The sequence below is a fragment of the Netta rufina genome (genome assembly GCF_964035555.1).
Source record: "Netta rufina genome assembly, chromosome: 5".
Classification (NCBI taxonomy): Eukaryota; Metazoa; Chordata; class Aves; order Anseriformes; family Anatidae; genus Netta; species Netta rufina.
Window position 1 is genome coordinate 41,901,445 of NC_140128.1, and position 19,024 is coordinate 41,920,468.

Consider the following 19,024-nt stretch of genomic DNA (forward strand, 5'->3'; position numbering starts at 1 on the left):
TTAATGGGTCTTTGATAATTCCCGGCTGCCAAACAATGAATTTTTCCCTGCTTGCTCCCCCTTACACTCTTCTTATATGCACGATATGTTGTTGATGCTTCATTTTTTCTTTTCTATCATGCTCTGTTTAGAAGCTTACATTCACCCAGCTGGACATACTTTGAAGTGAAGAAATAAATCTTCTTCTCTAAATCCAACACGATAACTTATTTTCACAAGCACAATCTCAGAACTGAATCAAAGGCTTTGAGCTTCAAGTGTTCATATGGAACAAGTTGTTCTCCTCTGACTTTCTCCACAAAGATATCCTGGAGATACCAAGAGTAAGACATTGTAATTTTCTAAACCATGGCAATCAGAAATGTGAAATTCTGCCAAAAACTGATGTCTGGTACACATTAATGCCTAGACCAGTACCTAAAAACAAACCAAGAGTGCATTAATTGCATTGCTGACCTCACTGACCATTTTATGATTTCATGCCGAGAAATTCACAGACAGAAAGCTTTCATCTCTGTAAAATATGTTCCTGTCCTTACAACTCATTGACTGTTAAACCATTTTTTTAAGGGCCAGAGCTAGTTAGAGTATCATGGCACCTATGTATAACATGAAATCAGATGCGATAATTGGCTTAAAAAAAAAATCAAGCTGCAGCTTTCTGGAGCTGATCTTGGAAAACCAACACTTTTGTAACTCTCAAAGTTAGTAAAACTGGTCAGCAAATGTCAAGGTTTGCTTGTAGAGGGTTCAAGCTTCTGACTCTGACTATCACAGATCAAAGAAACTAGAAGCTCAGAGAAAGAAGAAAATATCCTGGCTATAAGCATATTAGATATAACTGACAGTATTTATAAAAAAAATCAGGACAACCTGTAAACAAGCCTACTGAATTTTCAAGTTCAGCTTAGGGAATAATAGTTCCTTTGGACACCAGTTACACTGAGTGCAGAGATGAGTCTAGTAACAATCACCACATGTGTTTCAGATATACCTTAAAAGGGCTTTGTCCTTTATGCTAAGGACAAATAAATAAATAAATTAATTAATAAATCCTTTCTTAAAATCTAAAGATTCTTTCTGTCAAAAGCCATTTAATTTAAACACAACAAAACTCACATATTCTTTTTATTTTCTTGAAACCATTTTAACTTTATTTGAATGCTTACCCAGGCAAGTTACGTGAAAGCTGTTTACTTCAAAATAAAAGGTATTCATATAGTTATCACAAAATAACTGCTACATAGCACCTTGCCGCCGCTACATTCACAGATACGTAACCCATGATAGCATGCGATGTGATCTAAGTCCCTTTAAGTCTGTAACAGCTTATACAGTAAGAAAACAAGTTTCCGCAACTTTTGAATTTTAAAACTTTAAAGTCTGAAAAAGGTCGTCTAGACTGTGTTGATTTACCATGATACAGTACAGTAACACACATTTATACATAATAACCCATTACGCTACAGCGAACAACCCCTACTCTTAGGGCAGGAGTTTCACCATTCTTTCATGGGCTTCAAAAGCAGCAATATCTGTGTGTGCTTTTTGCTTGAGTAGCAGTGCATTATTAGCAACCACCACCTAGTGTACTACTGTGAATCACCAAAAAGGCCTAATCTATTGGAAACATTCTGATAATTAATACATTTGTAGTTTCCAAATTGCTACAAAAACACAGAATTAGGTTTCATATAGAGTGGATCCTTTACAATAGGAATCTACAGACATTAAGAAAACTGTGCTGTGATAGAAACATGCATCCAAGATAACCCTATGGAAAACCAACGCAAGAATCATTTATTGTGTCCTCACTCAAATCAGGTGGGAAGGGAGAACCCTTGCATCTGTACAAATTACTGCAAGGTATGAATAGTAACAGAGAGCTTTCAAGGTGACATCAATTTATACCCCAAAGCTGCTCTACTAAAAACCCTGTTAAACCACAGTATTGTAAAGCCAACCAAGTAGTTAGTCTTTAATTAAAACATTAAACAAATAAGCAATGCTGTAAAATAGCATTTTTGAAAATTATTTTTCTCTGTGTTTTTCTTTATTTGTTTTTTATTTTTTTTGTCTCAACTATGCTCAGCATAACTCCTTTTCAACTCTACCTCTTCGGTCTTGTTTCATGCACAAGAATGATTTGGAAATTGGAGTCTGGGAAGTCATCCATACACAATGAAAATTCATATTCTCAAGGATTAAAATATTTTCTTATACAAAGATACAGAAAAAAAAAAAACACACCACTGTTTTTATAGCTAGGGAAGAAAAGCTCAAGATTTATCAAAGAACAACAGCTCACTTTTAAATAAAATGTTGCATTTACCTGTTGGTGATGTTGGTCAGGTGTCCTCTCCAGTTCTCCCCCGGTATACTAATGTACATAGGGAAAGATAGATGACAGTATTAGACTCTTATTTAACAATACCTAAATTACAGATAAAGAACAATTCTATTTTGGTCAATGTTTAGAAATAAAATAGACCAATCAGCCCTGCAAAGAAATTGTACAAAGATTCATGTGTAATTTAGCAATGTCCAAAAGTATTATATAATGAATCAGCATTTAACAACATGCAGAGACAAGCACTGATCTCTCCAGTTTACTTTGTAACCAAATATTAAGAACTGTATAAAGAACCAGATTGCATGGTCAATTTCAAGCTGCTGCCTGACACATTCATAAAGCACTTCCGAAAGCAAATGGGAAAGCAGGACTCAAGAATTCTGTGCATGTCATCCTGAGAGATTCAGAAAGCTACTCCACGGGTAATGGTGCTTATCCCAAAATCCTGTATTGAGACTTTGTCACTACATCATCAGCACTACTAGTGGTGCCACCACACTCACGTAAAGTCCTTTTTGCCCACAAGACCCAAACCAGAATAATACACGTGACAACACGAAATGGCAGACTTCTCTCCCTTTGCCACTGCATTTATTATCTGCACAATTACACATGCCATGGGCTTTGGGATAGTCATCCATTTCTCCCCTCCTTTACTATTGCACACAATGATACACAAAGGTTCTCTAATGTGTTTTTTTTTTTTTTTTACAAAGACAATAGGCAGCCAAAAATAGCGTGATTCTTTGTTGTATACTCAGATCTCTGTATGGGATCTGGCTTTATTCACTAGTAAAAGCCAGGACTAACCTGCTCTTCAGAAAAACAAACAAACATTATTTAAAAGAACACCTATTCAGTTACACTCACAGACCTCACTTCTGTGCTTACTGTACTGTCATTTTCCTCTGTCAGCAAAAGTTGCTTCCCAATTTGCATTGTTTTTGTGAGGCTAATGGTGCTAGAAGTTGGCAGATTCTATTTCTGTTTGGGAACTCTGTGTCAAGTGCTTATTTATTTTCAGCCATCAGCATAAACAGTATGTTAAGGGATCTTATTAGATTTGATGCGTGGAATAATCAGAATCCCACCTTCATGAACTGGAGCTTGCTATTGGAACATTATTTACCTTTCAAACCACAGCTTTATACTCCGCATAAGTGTTTTGTGAGGATATATTTGGTTCTCTCTGAAATATAAGAGGATACCAAACAGCTCTTTTTGTAATTCAGGATCTTTCATACCCCTGCTGTAGTCAAAAAAGGTCTGCAGGATATCCAGCGTTGGCACCAAGTCTTTAGTCAACATTTCATGGTAAAGTTCGCATGCGAGGGTCATTTCTTGGTGACGGCAGGCTGCTTTGATACAGGACTCATAGTTTGCTCGTGAAGGAATCATAGCCTTTTTTATTTCTTCCAAGAGAGTCAATGCCTTTCTCCATTGATCTGAATTACTCAGCCCCCTGACAATAAGATTGTAAGCCCCACTTTCTAAAGTCTTAAATCTCATTTTCAATATATCATAAACGTCACAAATTTCTGAAGTCTTCCCTTGCTGGACACACAATGCCAGATATTTGACCAACAAGTTGTATCCAATGTCACCATTACTTTTTGCCATGTGAGTCAGCAAGGACTTCGCCACGTCGATGGAGCTGTTGTACCTGATCATACTGTTAAACATCACTTCTTCGAATATTTCAGGTGCCTGAAAGCTTTCCCTCAGTCTATTCCATTCCTCAGTCTGTAAAGGTTTTTCTGGAGGCTGTACGTTAGCAAACTTATGCCTTAATGCAATGGGACTTATTCGTTTCTTGGGGGCTCCTGCAGAGGAAGAGAGGCGGAGTTTCTCTTCGGGTGTTTCTTTAGTCTCCTCATCCCATCCTTTTTCTTCTTCATAAACAACTTCAGACCTTTTCTTGGCAGGAAAGGCATCAGCTCCTTTGGGATCTGCCGGTAAAGCCGTGCTGGAGGAGGTCACAGAACTGACACCGCTAACTTTTTCCCAACTGGGGATGCCGAAAGAGGCAGCAAACAGCTGTTGACATCTCGAAACGGGCCAGAACACACGGCACTTCCACAGCAACCCCTGCACCCCCTGGTGACTGGCTTGAGAGAAGAGCGCCATCACGGGCGGTATCTCGCCATCAGCTCACGGCGCGGAGAGAAGCCGGGAGGGCAGGCAGCCTGCAGGGGAAAGGTTCATCAGCTCCTCCTGCCTTCACCCAGGGCAGCCCGGGAGTCCCCCAGGAGCCAGCACAGCCCCCTCGCTGCCATAAACCGGCCCCCCCCCCCCGGCTGAACTACAACTCCCAGCGTGCCACGCGGCACGGCGGCGGCGCGCTGCCCGCTGGGAAATGTAGTCTTCCCCACTTTTCCCCGCGTTACCGCGCCGGAGCGTTAAGGAGCGCGGCTGCTGCGCGCGTTCCGCTCTCACCCTGCGGGGCTCGCCCACCTCTCTCGGTGCGCGGCGGCCGCGCGCGCCTCGGTGCCGCGGGAGGCTCGCTGCGGGCCCGCTGCCCGCCCGCGGCGTGGAGCGGAGGCGGCCGCGCGGCGGACAGGGCACCCACTGCCCCTCTCACCCGGAAGTATAACTGGACGCGCCTGCCGGGCTCACAGCCAATCACATCCCGCGGAGGCTACCACGTGTGACCCGTGGCGCTTTATAATCGCGCACGCTGGCAGTGGCCCGTTCCGCCATGTCAGGTGAGGGCGCGGCGCCCGGAGCGCCCGGTGTGTCGGGTAGGCGCAGGGCGCATGCGCGGCGTGTGAAGAGCCATGGACTGGGCGCGGAGCCTGAGGGGCCGCCTGGCCGCCCGCCGCCTCCGTGAGTGGGGGGGGGCAGGGTAGCGTGGGGGGGGTCTCGTCTTCATCTTCATCCTCATCCTCCTGGGAGCCCTCAGCCGGGCCCTGGCTCCCCGCTGAGGCTGGCCGGAGCTGCGCAGCCCAGCGCGGGCCCTGTTGTCTGTGTCGCGCAGCCGCCAGGAGCGAGCAGGAGCTGAAGGAGGAGGAGATGGAGCTGTTCACGCAGTACTACGGGCAGTGGAAGGGCGGGGGGGCCGGCGGCAACCCCTCCTACAGCAACATCCCCCGCTTCTACTACAGGGTGAGTGGGGCGCGCAGCTGAACGAGAAGTTACGTGGTGTTGTAAGGTACTTGTGCTTATTCGGAGAGGTGTTTCAACCACAGAAGCTGAAATATCTTGAGATCTGAAAGGTGTGGATCTTCTGTCTCTGTATGCTTAAGAACTTCAGCAGTTTCAAATAACTACCAAGCATCTTGTGAAAGGCCATGGAATAGTTTGGTGCTCAGGCAGTAGGCTTGGGGGTTTCCAAAAGGTAACAAGTCCTGCTTCTCTTTCAGAGGTATGTCCCTTTTAACTAAGTTTTGGCACACAGGTGTTATAAACAAGCATCTTCCTGTTTCTGTTCAGACACTGTAGGCTGCTACTTTATGAAAAGTATGGGTCCTTAGTCCTGCAGACTGCAGATGAGGCTCTTGCTTGCATCTGCCAGAAATGCTTGGCCAGGCAACTTAACTGTGGCATACATCAGATAGCTTTGTAGGACTATGAGAACAGAAGTTTGACACCTTCACAGTGCTGACACTTATCAGCTTGACTGTTCACTGCTGTCTCACCTTCCATTGTCCCATATTCCTTAGGATCGTGTGTTACTGCCAATAAAGTTCTCAAGTACTTAGGTTTCAGTTGCTGACTATACATGCAAACATACAAGTCCTGATAATAATGGTGCAGTTTTGTGTGCAGATATTGGTAGAATTTTCATACAAAGCATTCTCCCATCTGTTTTGCTGACCAAAACACACCTCATAGACGTGTGTGCATGTGAGAGTCAGGCCTACCATGAAACAGAAAGTGCTGCTCTCTCCTGGCTAAAAACACACTAGTAAATGTCTCATATGTAGCCTATCTTGCACCAGTGGGAAAACACTTCTTAGGTGACTTACCAGGTATGTGGTAGGTCTCCCTGTCTCTCCTGTCAACGTCCCACTTTAAATAAGTATTTCAGTAATGAAATAATTTGAGACAGCATGCAAATGTAAAGTACACCTGTAGAAGAAGCAGGTACCACACAGCATTCTGGTTGATAGTATGGTATTTTCTGTTGAGTAAACAGCTTCCTCTGAGGGTGTGAGTCAGGGTTACCTAAGAGTACTCACTCGCTGTGTAGGTTTTGAATGGTATCACTGTACAGAAAATTGAAACATCACAATGCTTCTAGCTGCCAGCTGAAGATGAAGTCTTGCTTCAGAAATTAAGAGAAGAATCTAGAGCTGTCTTCCTGCAAAGAAAAAGCAGAGAGCTGTTGGATAATGAAGAGCTGCAGGTATGAACATATTTTCTGTACATCTTGTAATGACTTCTGACAAACTTCCTTTCTCTGCACAGTTTGAGCATCAGTCCACAGAATCTTGTGTGGCTGGTAAGGTGCTTTGTATTTGGGCACGTTGGCTTATTGTGAAGCCCTAGATAAAACTAAAGTGCTGAAAAGTCTTTGGCTGGTAAGACTTCCTCATGCTGTACATGAGGATTAAATCAATGGCTTCCAGTTCTCCAGCACATTCTGTCAATTTCCTAGTGGGCCCAGAAGTAATAAGTGTTTACATATCACTGAGAGACTCCAAAGACAGCTGAGTATATCCTAGTTGGGTGAGTGTGTAATGCCAGTTTAGAGCAGTGGAAGTACTGCTTGCTTGCTTTCCTGGCTGAAGTGATGTGTACCAATTACCTGAGATAGCCTTGCAGTAAAAATGCATTTTCGCTGCACTTCTTAGATGCTCTGTCTTATGCACATTGATGTATACAGAGTGATGTTTACTTAACCAAATATATAAATGCCTTTCAAGAATCTCTGGTTTCTACTGGACAAACATCAGACATCACCAATGATTGGGGAAGAAGCAATGATCAATTATGAGAACTTCTTGAAAGTCGGTGAAAAGGCTGGACCTAAATGCAAGTAAGGCTTTCTTCTCTTGTATATGCTTACTGTGGCCAAGTTTAAATGGTGCTGTAACTTTTAACTGCTCAAATAAATAGAGACAGTTTAATGGTGAGAGAAATAACATTCATGAGGTTATTGCTGAGCATAATGCTTTACATCCTTGCAAAGGTGTATTGCCTGCATTTCTGCAGTCTCTTTTGATAGAGTTCTTTGCAAAAGAGAATACAGTGTTCTTTTGAAGAAATTCTTATTGTATGTTCATGATTTTAGTGTGGACAATAAACTGCTCATTCCCTACTTGGAGAGGAAATCATGTCTAGCAATACTGCCTAGCATTCTGTAAGATCTTTTGATGGAACCTTTCCTACCAAATTTGTGTATGTCATGAAATGAATATTGCTTTATATTCCTATGGGAGATTAGTGTCATACACAGCTGTGTTGTGCGTGTAGCTTTGTGACTGTGTGACTGAGTTTTATGCAGAAGCAGATGGCAGTACCAGCAGTTCCTTTTATTATGGTTACATGTATGCTGTAGAAGGTCGGGAGCTACCAAATATATTGCACTAAAGAGAAATTAAATTGGAGAAAAACTCTTTAAATTCTCACAGTGAAGAGTATCACATGTATGAGCAGTGAAAGCTGCTGCTTTTTATTGAGTTTACCATTGTTACTTGGGAGGTTCCCAACTAAGTGTGTACCTGCTATGAATGCACTCTACACTTGTTGGCTGTAGCATAGTAATTCAATGTATTTGAAGACACAGAACATGTTCTGTGTTGTTAAAAGTCTTTAAAGTGTATGAGTTTTGGGTATGGAACTGCATCTATCAGTACAGTGTAATTAGATGCACAGATATAGCTTTGTGTTTGTGTTCTACAGGCAGTTCTTCACAGCCAAGATCTTTGCTAAATTGCTCCATAATGATCCTTATGGGAGGATATCCATCATGCAGTTTTTCAATTACGTCATGCGAAAAGGTTAGTTGATGTTTCCTCTTTTTTGGTGAGAAGCTGTTTTATTTTCAATGCTATTTTAAGCTCTATTAATTACTTGCTGTCTTCTCCAAAAACAGTGAGGTCTACCTCTTGATTGCTAATGCTGTTCTCCTGGAGGTTTGAGGAGTTTTTGTTACTGGGAGGTGAAAGCTCACTATACCTTTGAAGTCCACCAGCCAGCAAGATCACCAGTCTGTTTATTGTATATATTATCAATCTAATTTCCTTTATTTGGTCAGTATTGAGAAGAATAAAACAATGAACTTATGTGGCCAGTGTGATGTAACCTCCGGGATGAGACTGTCTAGCAGACAGCTTTGTCTACCAGCTGTTTTCCCCTCTACAGAGCATTAGCTGTGTCTTCTGACTGTGCTTGTCCAATATGTAAATGTGTTCTTGTCCATGTCAATATAGCCTTGCTATATCATCAGCTATTTTGGATTATAAGTAGCCTTTTGGTGCTGAAAAAAATACATATGAATTTTATATGTATTTAGTCTGTATTAGATCTTGTTAACAAGATGAGACTGGGTAGCACAAAGGAAACGTTGCCTCATTGCCTCATCCAATGTGCTTTCTTGGGTCTGGTACAGCCTTCAGGAGGGAAGAATGGCATTCTCTAGACCAGCTAAGCTTGTTTAACTTAAATTCATGAGGTGCAAAGAATGAGAAATGTGTTAAGCAGGAAATCTAGTAAGCAGAAGTGCAAAGTAAGAAAGAAGGGAGTAGTGCATCTGTTGACAGCAAATGGCAAACAAAAGCTACAGGACAGAAAGACTTTCTGTGAAGTCGGGAAATGGTGCACTTTTCAAGAAGGCCTACAGGAAAAGACAGAACAGATCCACGGCTCTCCATTTCAGTTGTTTCACAGAGTTTGCCATAAACACACAAGACTTAATACCTGCCTCCCACCCTGTAAAACAAAACAAAAAAGAAACAAAGCCACCAACAACAAAATACAAACACTTAGACACAGGAAGCTTTCTGCCTTTCAATGTGTCCCATCTCAATATGATTGCGTTGTCAGTCCCTGTCCAACACAAGTCCCATCGCAGTGTTTGCCCCTCCTGGGACAGTTCCACAAAGATCCTTCTTTCTGCTTACTTTCAGCGCTGTAATTCTGCAACAAAATCAGCCCAGTAGCACATCTGTGAAGTAGCTGAGATCATTATGCAGTCTGTTGGACAGCATTTCTTATGAGCTTTAAAGACCAGGCTAGGTCTTGAATTTAAATCTTTTTTCTTCCTTTCTTTTAGGAGCTTCTAGTTAATACTGTAGATTGGAATTAGTTGTTTCTATCCTTACTGCTAAGGATCCTCAGGCATGGCAGTGAAAAGACAGGGTAGGGAGAAGCAACAGAGGAGGGAAGTTACCCCACAGCTGCCTTGGAGCAGTGCAGTCCCACAGCCCACCTGGTTCTGACAGGGGCTGTGCAGCTAGGCTGCAAAGTTAATGACTGAATTACTTTACTGTTAATTAACAGCAAAGTTAATGACTGAATAATAGTGAAGCATTTCCCAAAGCACTGTCTAACTCCAGAAACTATCCTTCAGGAGAAAAAGTAGTTGAGTTTGTTGGCTTTGTTGCAGAAGTCAAGCCTGGTACAAGTGTCTTGAATCACTTCGGGGAGTGTGATGCGCTTACCTGTAAGCTTCAGCCAGCCAACCTCTGGCATCTCTGAGTGGTACTTGGTCCACTTTGCCAAGCACTTAACCCTGAAGAGAAGAATGTTGGTATGAAGTACGGGTCATGCTTTGTAAGAGGAGCTCGTAAACTGCTTCTTCATAAAATGCAAGTTAGATTTAGCAGAGTGTGTGGATAAGTTTTCTGTCTGATCTGTGGTCCATCTCCATTACTGTGCTTTAACAATGGCAGTGCAACTGGAAAATGCTGCTCTTCAAGTTGTGACCTTAAAGGTTTCCTGACTTAACTCCTGCGGCTCTGGGTATTTCTGCCATTAAGCACGTTGTCCTGTAATTTATCTGATTGATGCACTGGATCTCAAATAGATGCTTGTGCTATTTTCATTCTACTGTTGGAACTCAGAAGTGAGGTTGGGACGGTTGGGTGTAGCTGCAATGTCTCATGCTGCGTGAGGGGCTGCAGCAATCTAACAAGCAACCTGTATGCCTTGTTGTACAGCTGTTTTTAATGCTGTAGGAGTAGTTCAGTGAGAACAAATCCATATGATTCAACATACCAGATGAAATGTACCTGCTCAACCATTACTCACAGCTGGTTATTACAGGGCAGTCTTGGCCACAGCATACAACACATCACTAGTGACTCTTAGCGGTTTGGAGACCGAACTAGGCTTTCTCAGCAGGGTTGGTACCTACCTGCTTAAATCTCTGAAAAACAGGAAATATAGACATTAATATCTAACAGTTCTGCATTAATAACTTCAGATTCTGGTGAGGCTTCAAAAAAAAACTCTCCAGGTTTTTACACTAAATTCTTTTTTCTGTTTTGCAGTGTGGCTTCATCAGACAAGAATTGGTCTCAGTTTATACGACGTGGCAGGACAGGGTTACCTCAGAGAATCGGTAAGTACATTCTTGGTTAATGTAACTCATGTGATAGAGCATCAAAAGAACGTAATAATCTAGATTTGGGGAGGGCACACTTGTTAAGATAAATATCAATCTGTATACTAGAAATCCGGTGGTGAGATCTAATTTTTAACCTTCTGCTTTATTTGCAGACCATTTCAGTCATTGCACCACATGTACATGTTACGCATCTGACCTAGGATTTCTTGTGCACTGATACTAGCTCTTCTGCCTGCATTTATGTTCTTTCCTGCGTTGTTTCTGGGTTGTATTTTTAATTAAGTGTATGTGACAGTTAGGGTGGAGTGTAGCAAACGAATATGCTTTAAACAATAGTAGTGTTTAAAGCTTCTCTGTGTGTGCTCTTTTCTTTTTTAATTCTGCAGGATTTAGAAAACTACATTTTGGAACTCATCCCTACTTTGCCACAGTTGGATGGCTTAGAAAAATCTTTTTATTCTTTTTATGTCTGCACAGCAGTTAGAAAGTTCTTCTTCTTTCTGGATCCTCTCAGAACAGGTAGGTCTGTGTTTTTCAAACTCAAAATATATGGGAATATTTTCACTTTTAAAATGTTTCTACCAAAGCTACTTGTGCCTTCAAAATAACATAATTGTACTTGCAGGGTTCCATTCAGCAGTATTGTATTTGGATATTCATCTCCCCTGAAGACCATGAGTCTTCCTGTGGGTTGGGTTGTCTGCTTGCACTGCTAATGAGTTGTAGTGAGGTATCCATCAGCTGAAGTAGTACAGAGATACAGAAATTAACAGATAAGACAATTGTTTCATCATAATGCATCATTAGCAGTAGCTAATTTTAAAAGTATTTAAAATGTGTAGAAAACACAGTAACAGGTAACTATGAACTGTGGGGCAGAACATCCACGGGGCTGAGGAAATGCTCAAGAATGCTTATTGTGATGCACTTCTCTTGTGTTTAAACTTGAGCGCACCATATAAGCTCACTAGAAGAGGTTTGCAATTACAGCTGTTAATGCTCTTGTTACATCTGTAGCTTACTCAGAGAAGAGTTTGATTTTTCCCTCCCCCCCATCACTGAATTAAGTCACAAACCATGCATTATCAAAATTTTGTTGTGCCACTTGGAGATGTCAACATGGTGTGGGCAGTACCCTCTAGCAGAGGTAATAACAAGCATGTAGAGAGGGTGTATGTGAAACTACAATGTTGTCGTTCTGCACAGCTATTTGTGCAGCATCTGCCCACAGGTAAAAGCTTCATTGGCAGAAGTTTTTGTAAGGTCTGAAGATGTAAAAATAATCACATCACTTCAGAGTCAGTGTTTTTCTAATAAACATTCTAAGCATATGCTTTCTTTGTATTTTTTTTTTACACTTTGGGTTGAATATTTATATTTTTAGTTTTCTAGCTTTCGGAGTTGCAGCCTAACTCCTACCAATATCAGACTAGTTTTGTTCCATCATTTGAAAAGCTACTTTTATTTTATCATTTAAATGACTGCATTATCTGTGATGTAAGAATTTATATTTTTTTTGGTACTTAAAAAAAAAAAAAAAGACCTTTTTTTTGTGCTGAGAACCAGGTAAATGAGAACAGCCAAATGTATGTGTTGGCTAGGTGACTGTTAAAATGCATTTTCCTTTTCTTGCTGCAGGGAAGATAAAGATACAGGACATTTTAGCTTGCAGCTTCCTGGATGACTTACTGGAGGTACAGTAGTATATGTTAATAGATCTTTATTTTGGTTTACTATTTCTGAATTCTAACTTTATATTTCACTTAGTTAAGGGATGAAGAACTCTCTAAAGAAAGTCAGGAAACAAATTGGTTTTCTGCTCCTTCTGCATTAAGAGTTTATGGTAGGTTCCTTTTATATGTGAACACTTTTTTTCCCCTCTACCTTGTATGACTTAGTCAAATTTCTATTGTTATTTTTCCTGTTATTTTTTTTCTCTTTAAATCCTCCCAATAACTTGTCTTTTCAACTCCTTTAGCCATCCTTTCATTGTATCCTCCTGACTTTACAGTTTCTGTTCTCTAACGTTGCTCTTTACCTTGGTTTTATCCTCTCTCATTTTCTGCTCCCTCTGTCATAAGGTACAAGGTCCCTATGTAACCTTTTTTTTGACAGTTCTGTTCGTGCTTTTGTATCAACTTTATATCTTTTTTATTTACAGCAGATCTGTTTCAAACATGTTCTTGTCAGTCTTTGACACCTTTGTATAAACAGCCTTTACTTTTAAGCTGTTAATTTATAGTGGAACTGTTAGTGCCTCCTTACGGGAGCTCTGTTGGCCCAGTCTGTGCTCCCTCCATGTTGTGCTCACTTGTGTTGCTCTGTGAATATTATTGTGGATCTTGCAGATTCTCACTTAACTGCATTAATTTTATAATGAAAATTAGATTAGTGTTAAGCTACATTTCCTTTCTCCATTGAAACAGTTCGTTGGTGATATAGGGATACTATATTTTGTCCTGTCTCCTCCCTAGGGCAGTACTTAAACCTCGATAAAGATCACAATGGCATGCTCAGCAAAGAAGAACTGTCCCGATACGGAACAGGGACTCTAACCAACATATTTTTGGATCGTGTTTTTCAGGAATGCTTAACTTATGATGGAGAAATGGTAATTGCATACTTATACTCTGTTCACAAGATAAAAGCTTTTTCTTATCGACAAGGAAAATGTCTCAAACAGTATCTTTGGAAAAAAAAAAAAAAGCTTGGGCTGATGTAATCTTTCTTTCTTACAGTTCAGAGAAATGACAGTGCAGCAGATTAGAAAATTAATTTTCTAACATCAAGATGATTGCAGTGTGGTTGGAAGACAAGTTGCTTGCTTTGAGAAGTAGTGGTGTGAGGGAATCCAGATAACGTAGTATAGAGCTTCTCTACCACTTGTAGATTAAATAATACAAAGTGCATGTTGAAAAAATGTATAGATTTAGCCATGCTTTTTAATTGTTTATTTAGAGAGACATTTCATACTATTGCAAGTTGCCTTCATGATGAAATGTGCAGGTTAGCTAATAGCATTGGTTCTTGTTGTTGTTGTAGACTTTACGTAGCTGTGAAACGTGAAATCTAACTAAATTACAGTTAAAACCTGAGCCCTATGTTTATTTGGAAAGCTTGAGTTAATGCACCGCTACTTATAATGTCTGCATTCAGATGACTTAGAATCCATAGAATCACAGCATCACAGAGTTTAGGGGAGAGAGAACCTGTTAGTTGCCTCTGGTTTGCTGGACTTGTTCCTGTGCAAAGCTGCTTTCCTCTAGTTAGCCCACAGCCTGTACTGGGGCATGGGGTTTTCCCTCCCTAGATGCAGGATTTTGCATTCCCTCTTAAATCAGTGAGATTCTCATTTCTCCAGTCTGAGGTCCTTCTGCTTGGAAGCAGAACCTGCTGGTGTTTATGGTAGACATGGTGATTACATTCACAGGACTGTAGGATTTTGACCCTTGGTTGTCACAACTGTATGTTAATCAGGAAAACAAGAATCAGTACTAGTGGACAAAGTAAGAATAGTGAAGAAATGCACAAATCTTTGCTTTCTAATGCTTTAACCACATGGTTTGCCAGACTACTACTCTGGTCTAAGAATTGTGTACTTTAATTGGTCATGTAGTTTACTCTTGGATAACAGTGGAATTACTACTACTGGATATCTCTTATTTATGCTTATGACAACTTATTACAGCTTTTTTAACTGATTAGGTATACTCAGCAGCCTAAAGGTGTAATGAATGTTGTTTAAAAGTGTATATGAAGCCTGTTTAATTTGGTTTTATGCTTGGAATTCTATTTTGCATCTAAAATGGCAGGATCTCCTATCCTCAGCAGTCACTGGAAACTAACTTTTCTGTTTGCGTGGCTGGTAGCAGCCATTTTCTATTTCATGTCGTCTTTTTCAGAAAATAGACTGATCCCCTACAACGAAATAGCTGCCAATTATAATGTTCCTGCTTGCAAAATCAATTTAGAAAGAAGACTGTAATAAACGTGATTGTGTCTACTTTTAGGACTATAAAACCTACCTGGACTTTGTACTTGCATTAGAAAACAGAAAGGAGCCTGCAGCTCTGCAATATATTTTCAAACTGCTTGATATAGAGAACAAAGGATACCTGAATGTCTTTTCCCTTAATTATTTCTTTAGGGTAAGTCTCTTTATACAGGTAGGCCATTTTCTGTGTTTATGGTGTTATAGCCTGTGTGCTTCTGCATGCAGATCTGCAGGGAATCACTTTGAATTACCAATACCCACTGGGAGGCTAGTAACTACTTGTAAGAAGATTTAAAACATTAAAAAAAAAAAAAAAATTGCAAAACTTGGAAAGAATTCAAAAGGTATTTCATCATTTTATCTGCAGTTGAAATTAACTGTTTTGATTTCATTTAGGACAAATATTTTCTATTGATTTCAAAAAGGGTCCTTACAATTACCTAATTATTACGTGTTAAAATCTCTTATGATGGTTCTAGTTGGTTATTGCTCATGCTTTTAGTTTCAGTGTAATCTTCAAATACAGTACAAGAAATGTAAATACTGAAATGCAGTGCTGGTCTGTACATACAGCTGTGGGTTTTTTCATCCAGGGTGCCCCATGCAAAAAGCTTCTCATATATTTAATACTTTGTATCTTTTTTTCCCCCAAATGGGTCTGAAATAATTCCTTTTGAGTTTATTTTAAACTTAACCTAAGACTGTAAAGTATCCCTTTGAATTATGGCTTTGGGGGTGGGGTTCTTTTTTCTGGTTTGTGGTGTTCTTTTGCTAATTGATACCTTGGGTGTCTTGGGAAGGGGAATGTCAGAGTAAAGTAGTATTTCTGTTCGTAGGTTCTCAGCTCTGGGACTACATTTTTGCTGTGGTTGGTTTTGGCTGAGTTGAGAGCGTGATGCTTTTTGTTCATATTCAAGGCTGTCTTTTAGTGATATTTATTCAGGCACAGGGACAAATGCTTCAGTTTTCTGTATGTGGGTCTTCATATTATAACTTTAAAAATAAATGTCATACTTTTCCCTGTGCTCAAAGTATGAAGAACAAGGTACATACTTCACTTGACTCATTAAGTGTTCAGGCCTACTCCAAGGCATCATCTCCTACCTACCTTCTTTATGTTCATATGTAGGCTTATTGCAATAAACTTTGGTAGGGACAATAACCATATCATTTTATAAACAAAAAAAAAAACAGGAATTCTTATCTTGAAGGCTTTTCTTAAAAAAGGAAAGGTTGTTTTTCTTTTTTTTAAAAAAAAAAAAAAAAAAAAAAAAAAAAACAAAAAAAAACTTTTTCAGCATTTTGGAATCAGAGTAGTTTAGGGTGGAATAGAACTTTTGGGATCACCTGCTCAGAGCAGGTCTGGCTTCATAGTGAGGGTAAGTTGTTCCTGGCCTCGTTCAGGCAAATTTGAAGTATTTCCAATGATGGAGACTCTGTAGCCTTTTTGGTCATTTTGTTCCTATGCTTGACCTTGCTGAGTATATCTTCTCCCCTAACCATTTCCCCTGTCTTGCTCTAATCAGAATGTCTCTTGCTGCAGTTAATGTCCATTCCTCTTGTCCTTGCACTGTCCATCTCCAAGAGGAGCATGGCTGTGTCATCTCTCTAACCACCTGCTAGGTTGCTGAACTAGTATGTAGATTTCTACATTAATTTCTATCTAAAATATCTAGATTTCTAGTTTGGCTTTCTGTTCTCCAGGCTCATTAATCATCTTATCTCTTCCCATCTGTGCTTGCTTTGGCTACCTGAGCATCCTGATGGCCCTCTGGTGGGTTCACACTGGTTTGTGAATGCCTGTCACAGCCTGGAGAGCCCCAGGCTGCATCTGGACCATAGTGATACAGCTGTCCTGGCAGGGCTGTGCAGCTTGTGCTTGTGAAGCAAATGGTTTTGCTCACAGTCATTGTTTGCAGGCAGAGGTTTGGGGATGCAGCTCTAAGTAGTCTTGCATTAACAGAGCTAATAATAGCGAACACCATTTTACTTCAGATCAGAAATGCCTACTTAGAGCATGAAGCAGGAGAATGCCCAGACAAATGCTCAACTAGGCAAATGCACCATCTCCCGCATGTTATTTGATCAATCCCAGTACAGGTTCCATTTTCAAAGCAATTGCAAGTCAGTAGCCACACTGCTTTGTCTGCTGACTGGTCTTTCCCCTTTTCTCTTTCCCTAGTCTGTATTCCTCACTTCGTAGGACAACTGAACCTTCTGGTTTGAATGTATTCCTATCTTGAGTGGTGAATAGTGATATTCAAGGGTCTGCATGTCCTGTTTGCAGAATGCTCAAACGCTGGTCATAACGATACTGGGTTCTTGTTATACTGAGAGCTGTGCACCCAGAGATGTGTATCACCGGTTGTCGTAACTCACCACTGTGGAAGAGAATTGGTTGCAAGCTGTGCTGTTAATACTATGTCACAAGGCAATACAGCTTAAGATGGAGAAGCATTTAAAACAGTTTCCTACAGTGTCAGTATAATACTGAACTACTTTTTCTAACTTTTGTATTTTAGGCTATTCAGGAACAAATGAAAATCCACGGACAAGAACCAGTTTCTTTTCAGGATGTGAAGGTTAGTTTTCCTCAGTAGAGAACTACATGAAATATTTGAATAAAGATTTTATAACTTGCATCATATTGTAGTTTCTAGGTTGATGCATATTTACTTGCAGAGTAGCAGAGGTGAATCTGATTTGTTACAGGTTTGAAAACGTCTTTCTGTTCAGCAGTTGCTTAGTAAGAAAAATCTGGTATTCAGCTGTTCTAGTTGTTTCCATATTTAATAGATGCATTGGCTGTTAATATGTACTGCTCTGCCTTAAAGATATTTCATATATCTATATCATAATTCAGGATCATCCCTCTGTGGGGGATGTGGAGTTGACTAAAACCAACTATCAGTAAAATTCTCCTCACTGCTGCCTACTAACATCTAGCAGTTCTAGCACTAAAAGAATGAAAGCTTCTATAAAGCTTAACTCACAGAAATGAACTGAGCTTCATGTTGCTGCTTTGAGCCCAAAGCCTCCCCAGAAAAGCAAGTTCTTATTTGAGATCTGTGAGCTGAGCACACTGGTCCTATCTGTAGCTGCTATTATGTTTTGCATCTTAAATTATTAGAGACTTGTTTTGTAAACTGGTGAGGATGGCACTAGTTATCCAAAGATCATTCTGTATATAGTATATAATGTCACTGTTATTCTACTCATTAATGTGTGGGGGCTTTTTTCCCCATAATTTCATCTTTTTTTCTTTCACAGGATGAAATCTTTGATATGGTAAAGCCTAAGGATCCTTACAAAATCTCCCTTCAGGATTTAATCAATAGCAGTCAAGGAGACACTGTTACCAGCATTCTAATTGATCTGAATGGGTTCTGGACATACGAGAATAGAGAGGTCCTTGTGGCAAGTGATAATGACAGCACTGCTGACGTTGATGATACGTGACTTTGAACAGGAGTAGACTGTATCCATTGATATCTCTAACTGAAGCATTCATTAACTGTTGGAAGCTGGAGACATTCATTATTTGAATCAATGCCTCTTCCATTTTACTCCTCCCCACCTTATTTCCCCTCAAGCATATAATATAAAATGTGGTACAGAGGAATTGCAGAACTAATTCCTGAAAACAAACCAGCAAGTCTTGTTTAAGAGGGAGCTATGATCTGGTGTGTGTGTGGTGCTTTTTTTAAATAAATATTTGTGGACTTTTTCCTTAAATACAAAGCCTTTTTTATTATTTGAGTGCTCTAATATAGAATGTGAATTTTATCCTGAAGGTGAGAATGTGTTTCTTGGGTATCCTCAGCACCGCCCTGTACCCACACAGCCTCACAGGGCTTCCCACAGCATTCCTTGTGGCTGTGTGTAATGACAGCACTATTACATGTCCTTCTGTGAAGGCAAAGGTCTTCAGCAAGACCTAAACACCTTAGGCATTTTTCTTAATTTGTATGTCTATCTTTGGCAGAAAGGGTAACTATTCAATTGGTTCAACATTTATTTGCTTATGTACTTGTGAAGAGGTTCCTGGACAGAAATGGTACCACCCTAGCGGTAGGTCTGGTTGAAACTAATCCAAATACCTGTATAAAGGCTTTCACCAACTTAAATTATGTAAAATAGTTGCATAGGAGGTTATCTTAAC

The 19,024-nt window shown here is 40.2% G+C and overlaps 2 protein-coding genes across 3 annotated transcripts in view; one reads left to right on the plus strand and one right to left on the minus strand.

The window, feature by feature from the left end:
* Window positions 1-4,899, minus strand: part of PRORP (protein only RNase P catalytic subunit) — a 45,660-nt gene extending 40,761 nt beyond the window's left edge. Inside the window, exons 1-3 of one of the 2 annotated variants that reach the window (XM_084287003.1) lie at window positions 4,808-4,899; window positions 3,483-4,539; window positions 2,333-2,380 (exon numbers count right to left, since the gene is read on the minus strand). In XM_084287003.1, coding sequence (XP_084143129.1) covers window positions 2,333-2,380; window positions 3,483-4,480 — 1,046 coding nt within the window. In that variant the 5' untranslated portion in view covers window positions 4,481-4,539; window positions 4,808-4,899. Of the gene's footprint in view, window positions 1-2,332; window positions 2,381-3,482; window positions 4,576-4,807 lie in introns of those variants that run through there. The other variant, XM_084287004.1, reaches the window with a different exon arrangement.
* A 153-nt stretch (window positions 4,900-5,052) lies between these two features.
* On the plus strand, window positions 5,053-18,590 carry PPP2R3C (protein phosphatase 2 regulatory subunit B''gamma). The gene is made up of 13 exons (XM_084286946.1): window positions 5,053-5,179; window positions 5,331-5,458; window positions 6,597-6,701; window positions 7,222-7,334; window positions 8,201-8,298; window positions 10,792-10,862; window positions 11,255-11,387; window positions 12,507-12,562; window positions 12,636-12,711; window positions 13,343-13,479; window positions 14,879-15,016; window positions 17,385-17,444; window positions 18,133-18,590. The coding sequence occupies exons 1-13, from the start codon at window positions 5,131-5,133 to the stop codon at window positions 18,319-18,321; spliced, it is 1,353 nt and encodes a 450-aa protein (XP_084143072.1). The 5' UTR covers window positions 5,053-5,130; the 3' UTR covers window positions 18,322-18,590.
* Window positions 18,591-19,024: the final 434 nt, after the last annotated feature.

Bases quoted from the DNA above. Each gene is read 5' to 3' on its own strand.
- PPP2R3C (XM_084286946.1), top strand. From the start codon at position 5,131: ATGGACTGGGCGCGGAGCCTGAGGGGCCGCCTGGCCGCCCGCCGCCTC. The intron at 13,480-14,878 runs GTAATTGCATAC...GTCTACTTTTAG, and splicing joins TAACTTATGATGGAGAAATG to GACTATAAAACCTACCTGGA. The intron at 17,445-18,132 runs GTTAGTTTTCCT...TTTCTTTCACAG, and splicing joins TTTCTTTTCAGGATGTGAAG to GATGAAATCTTTGATATGGT.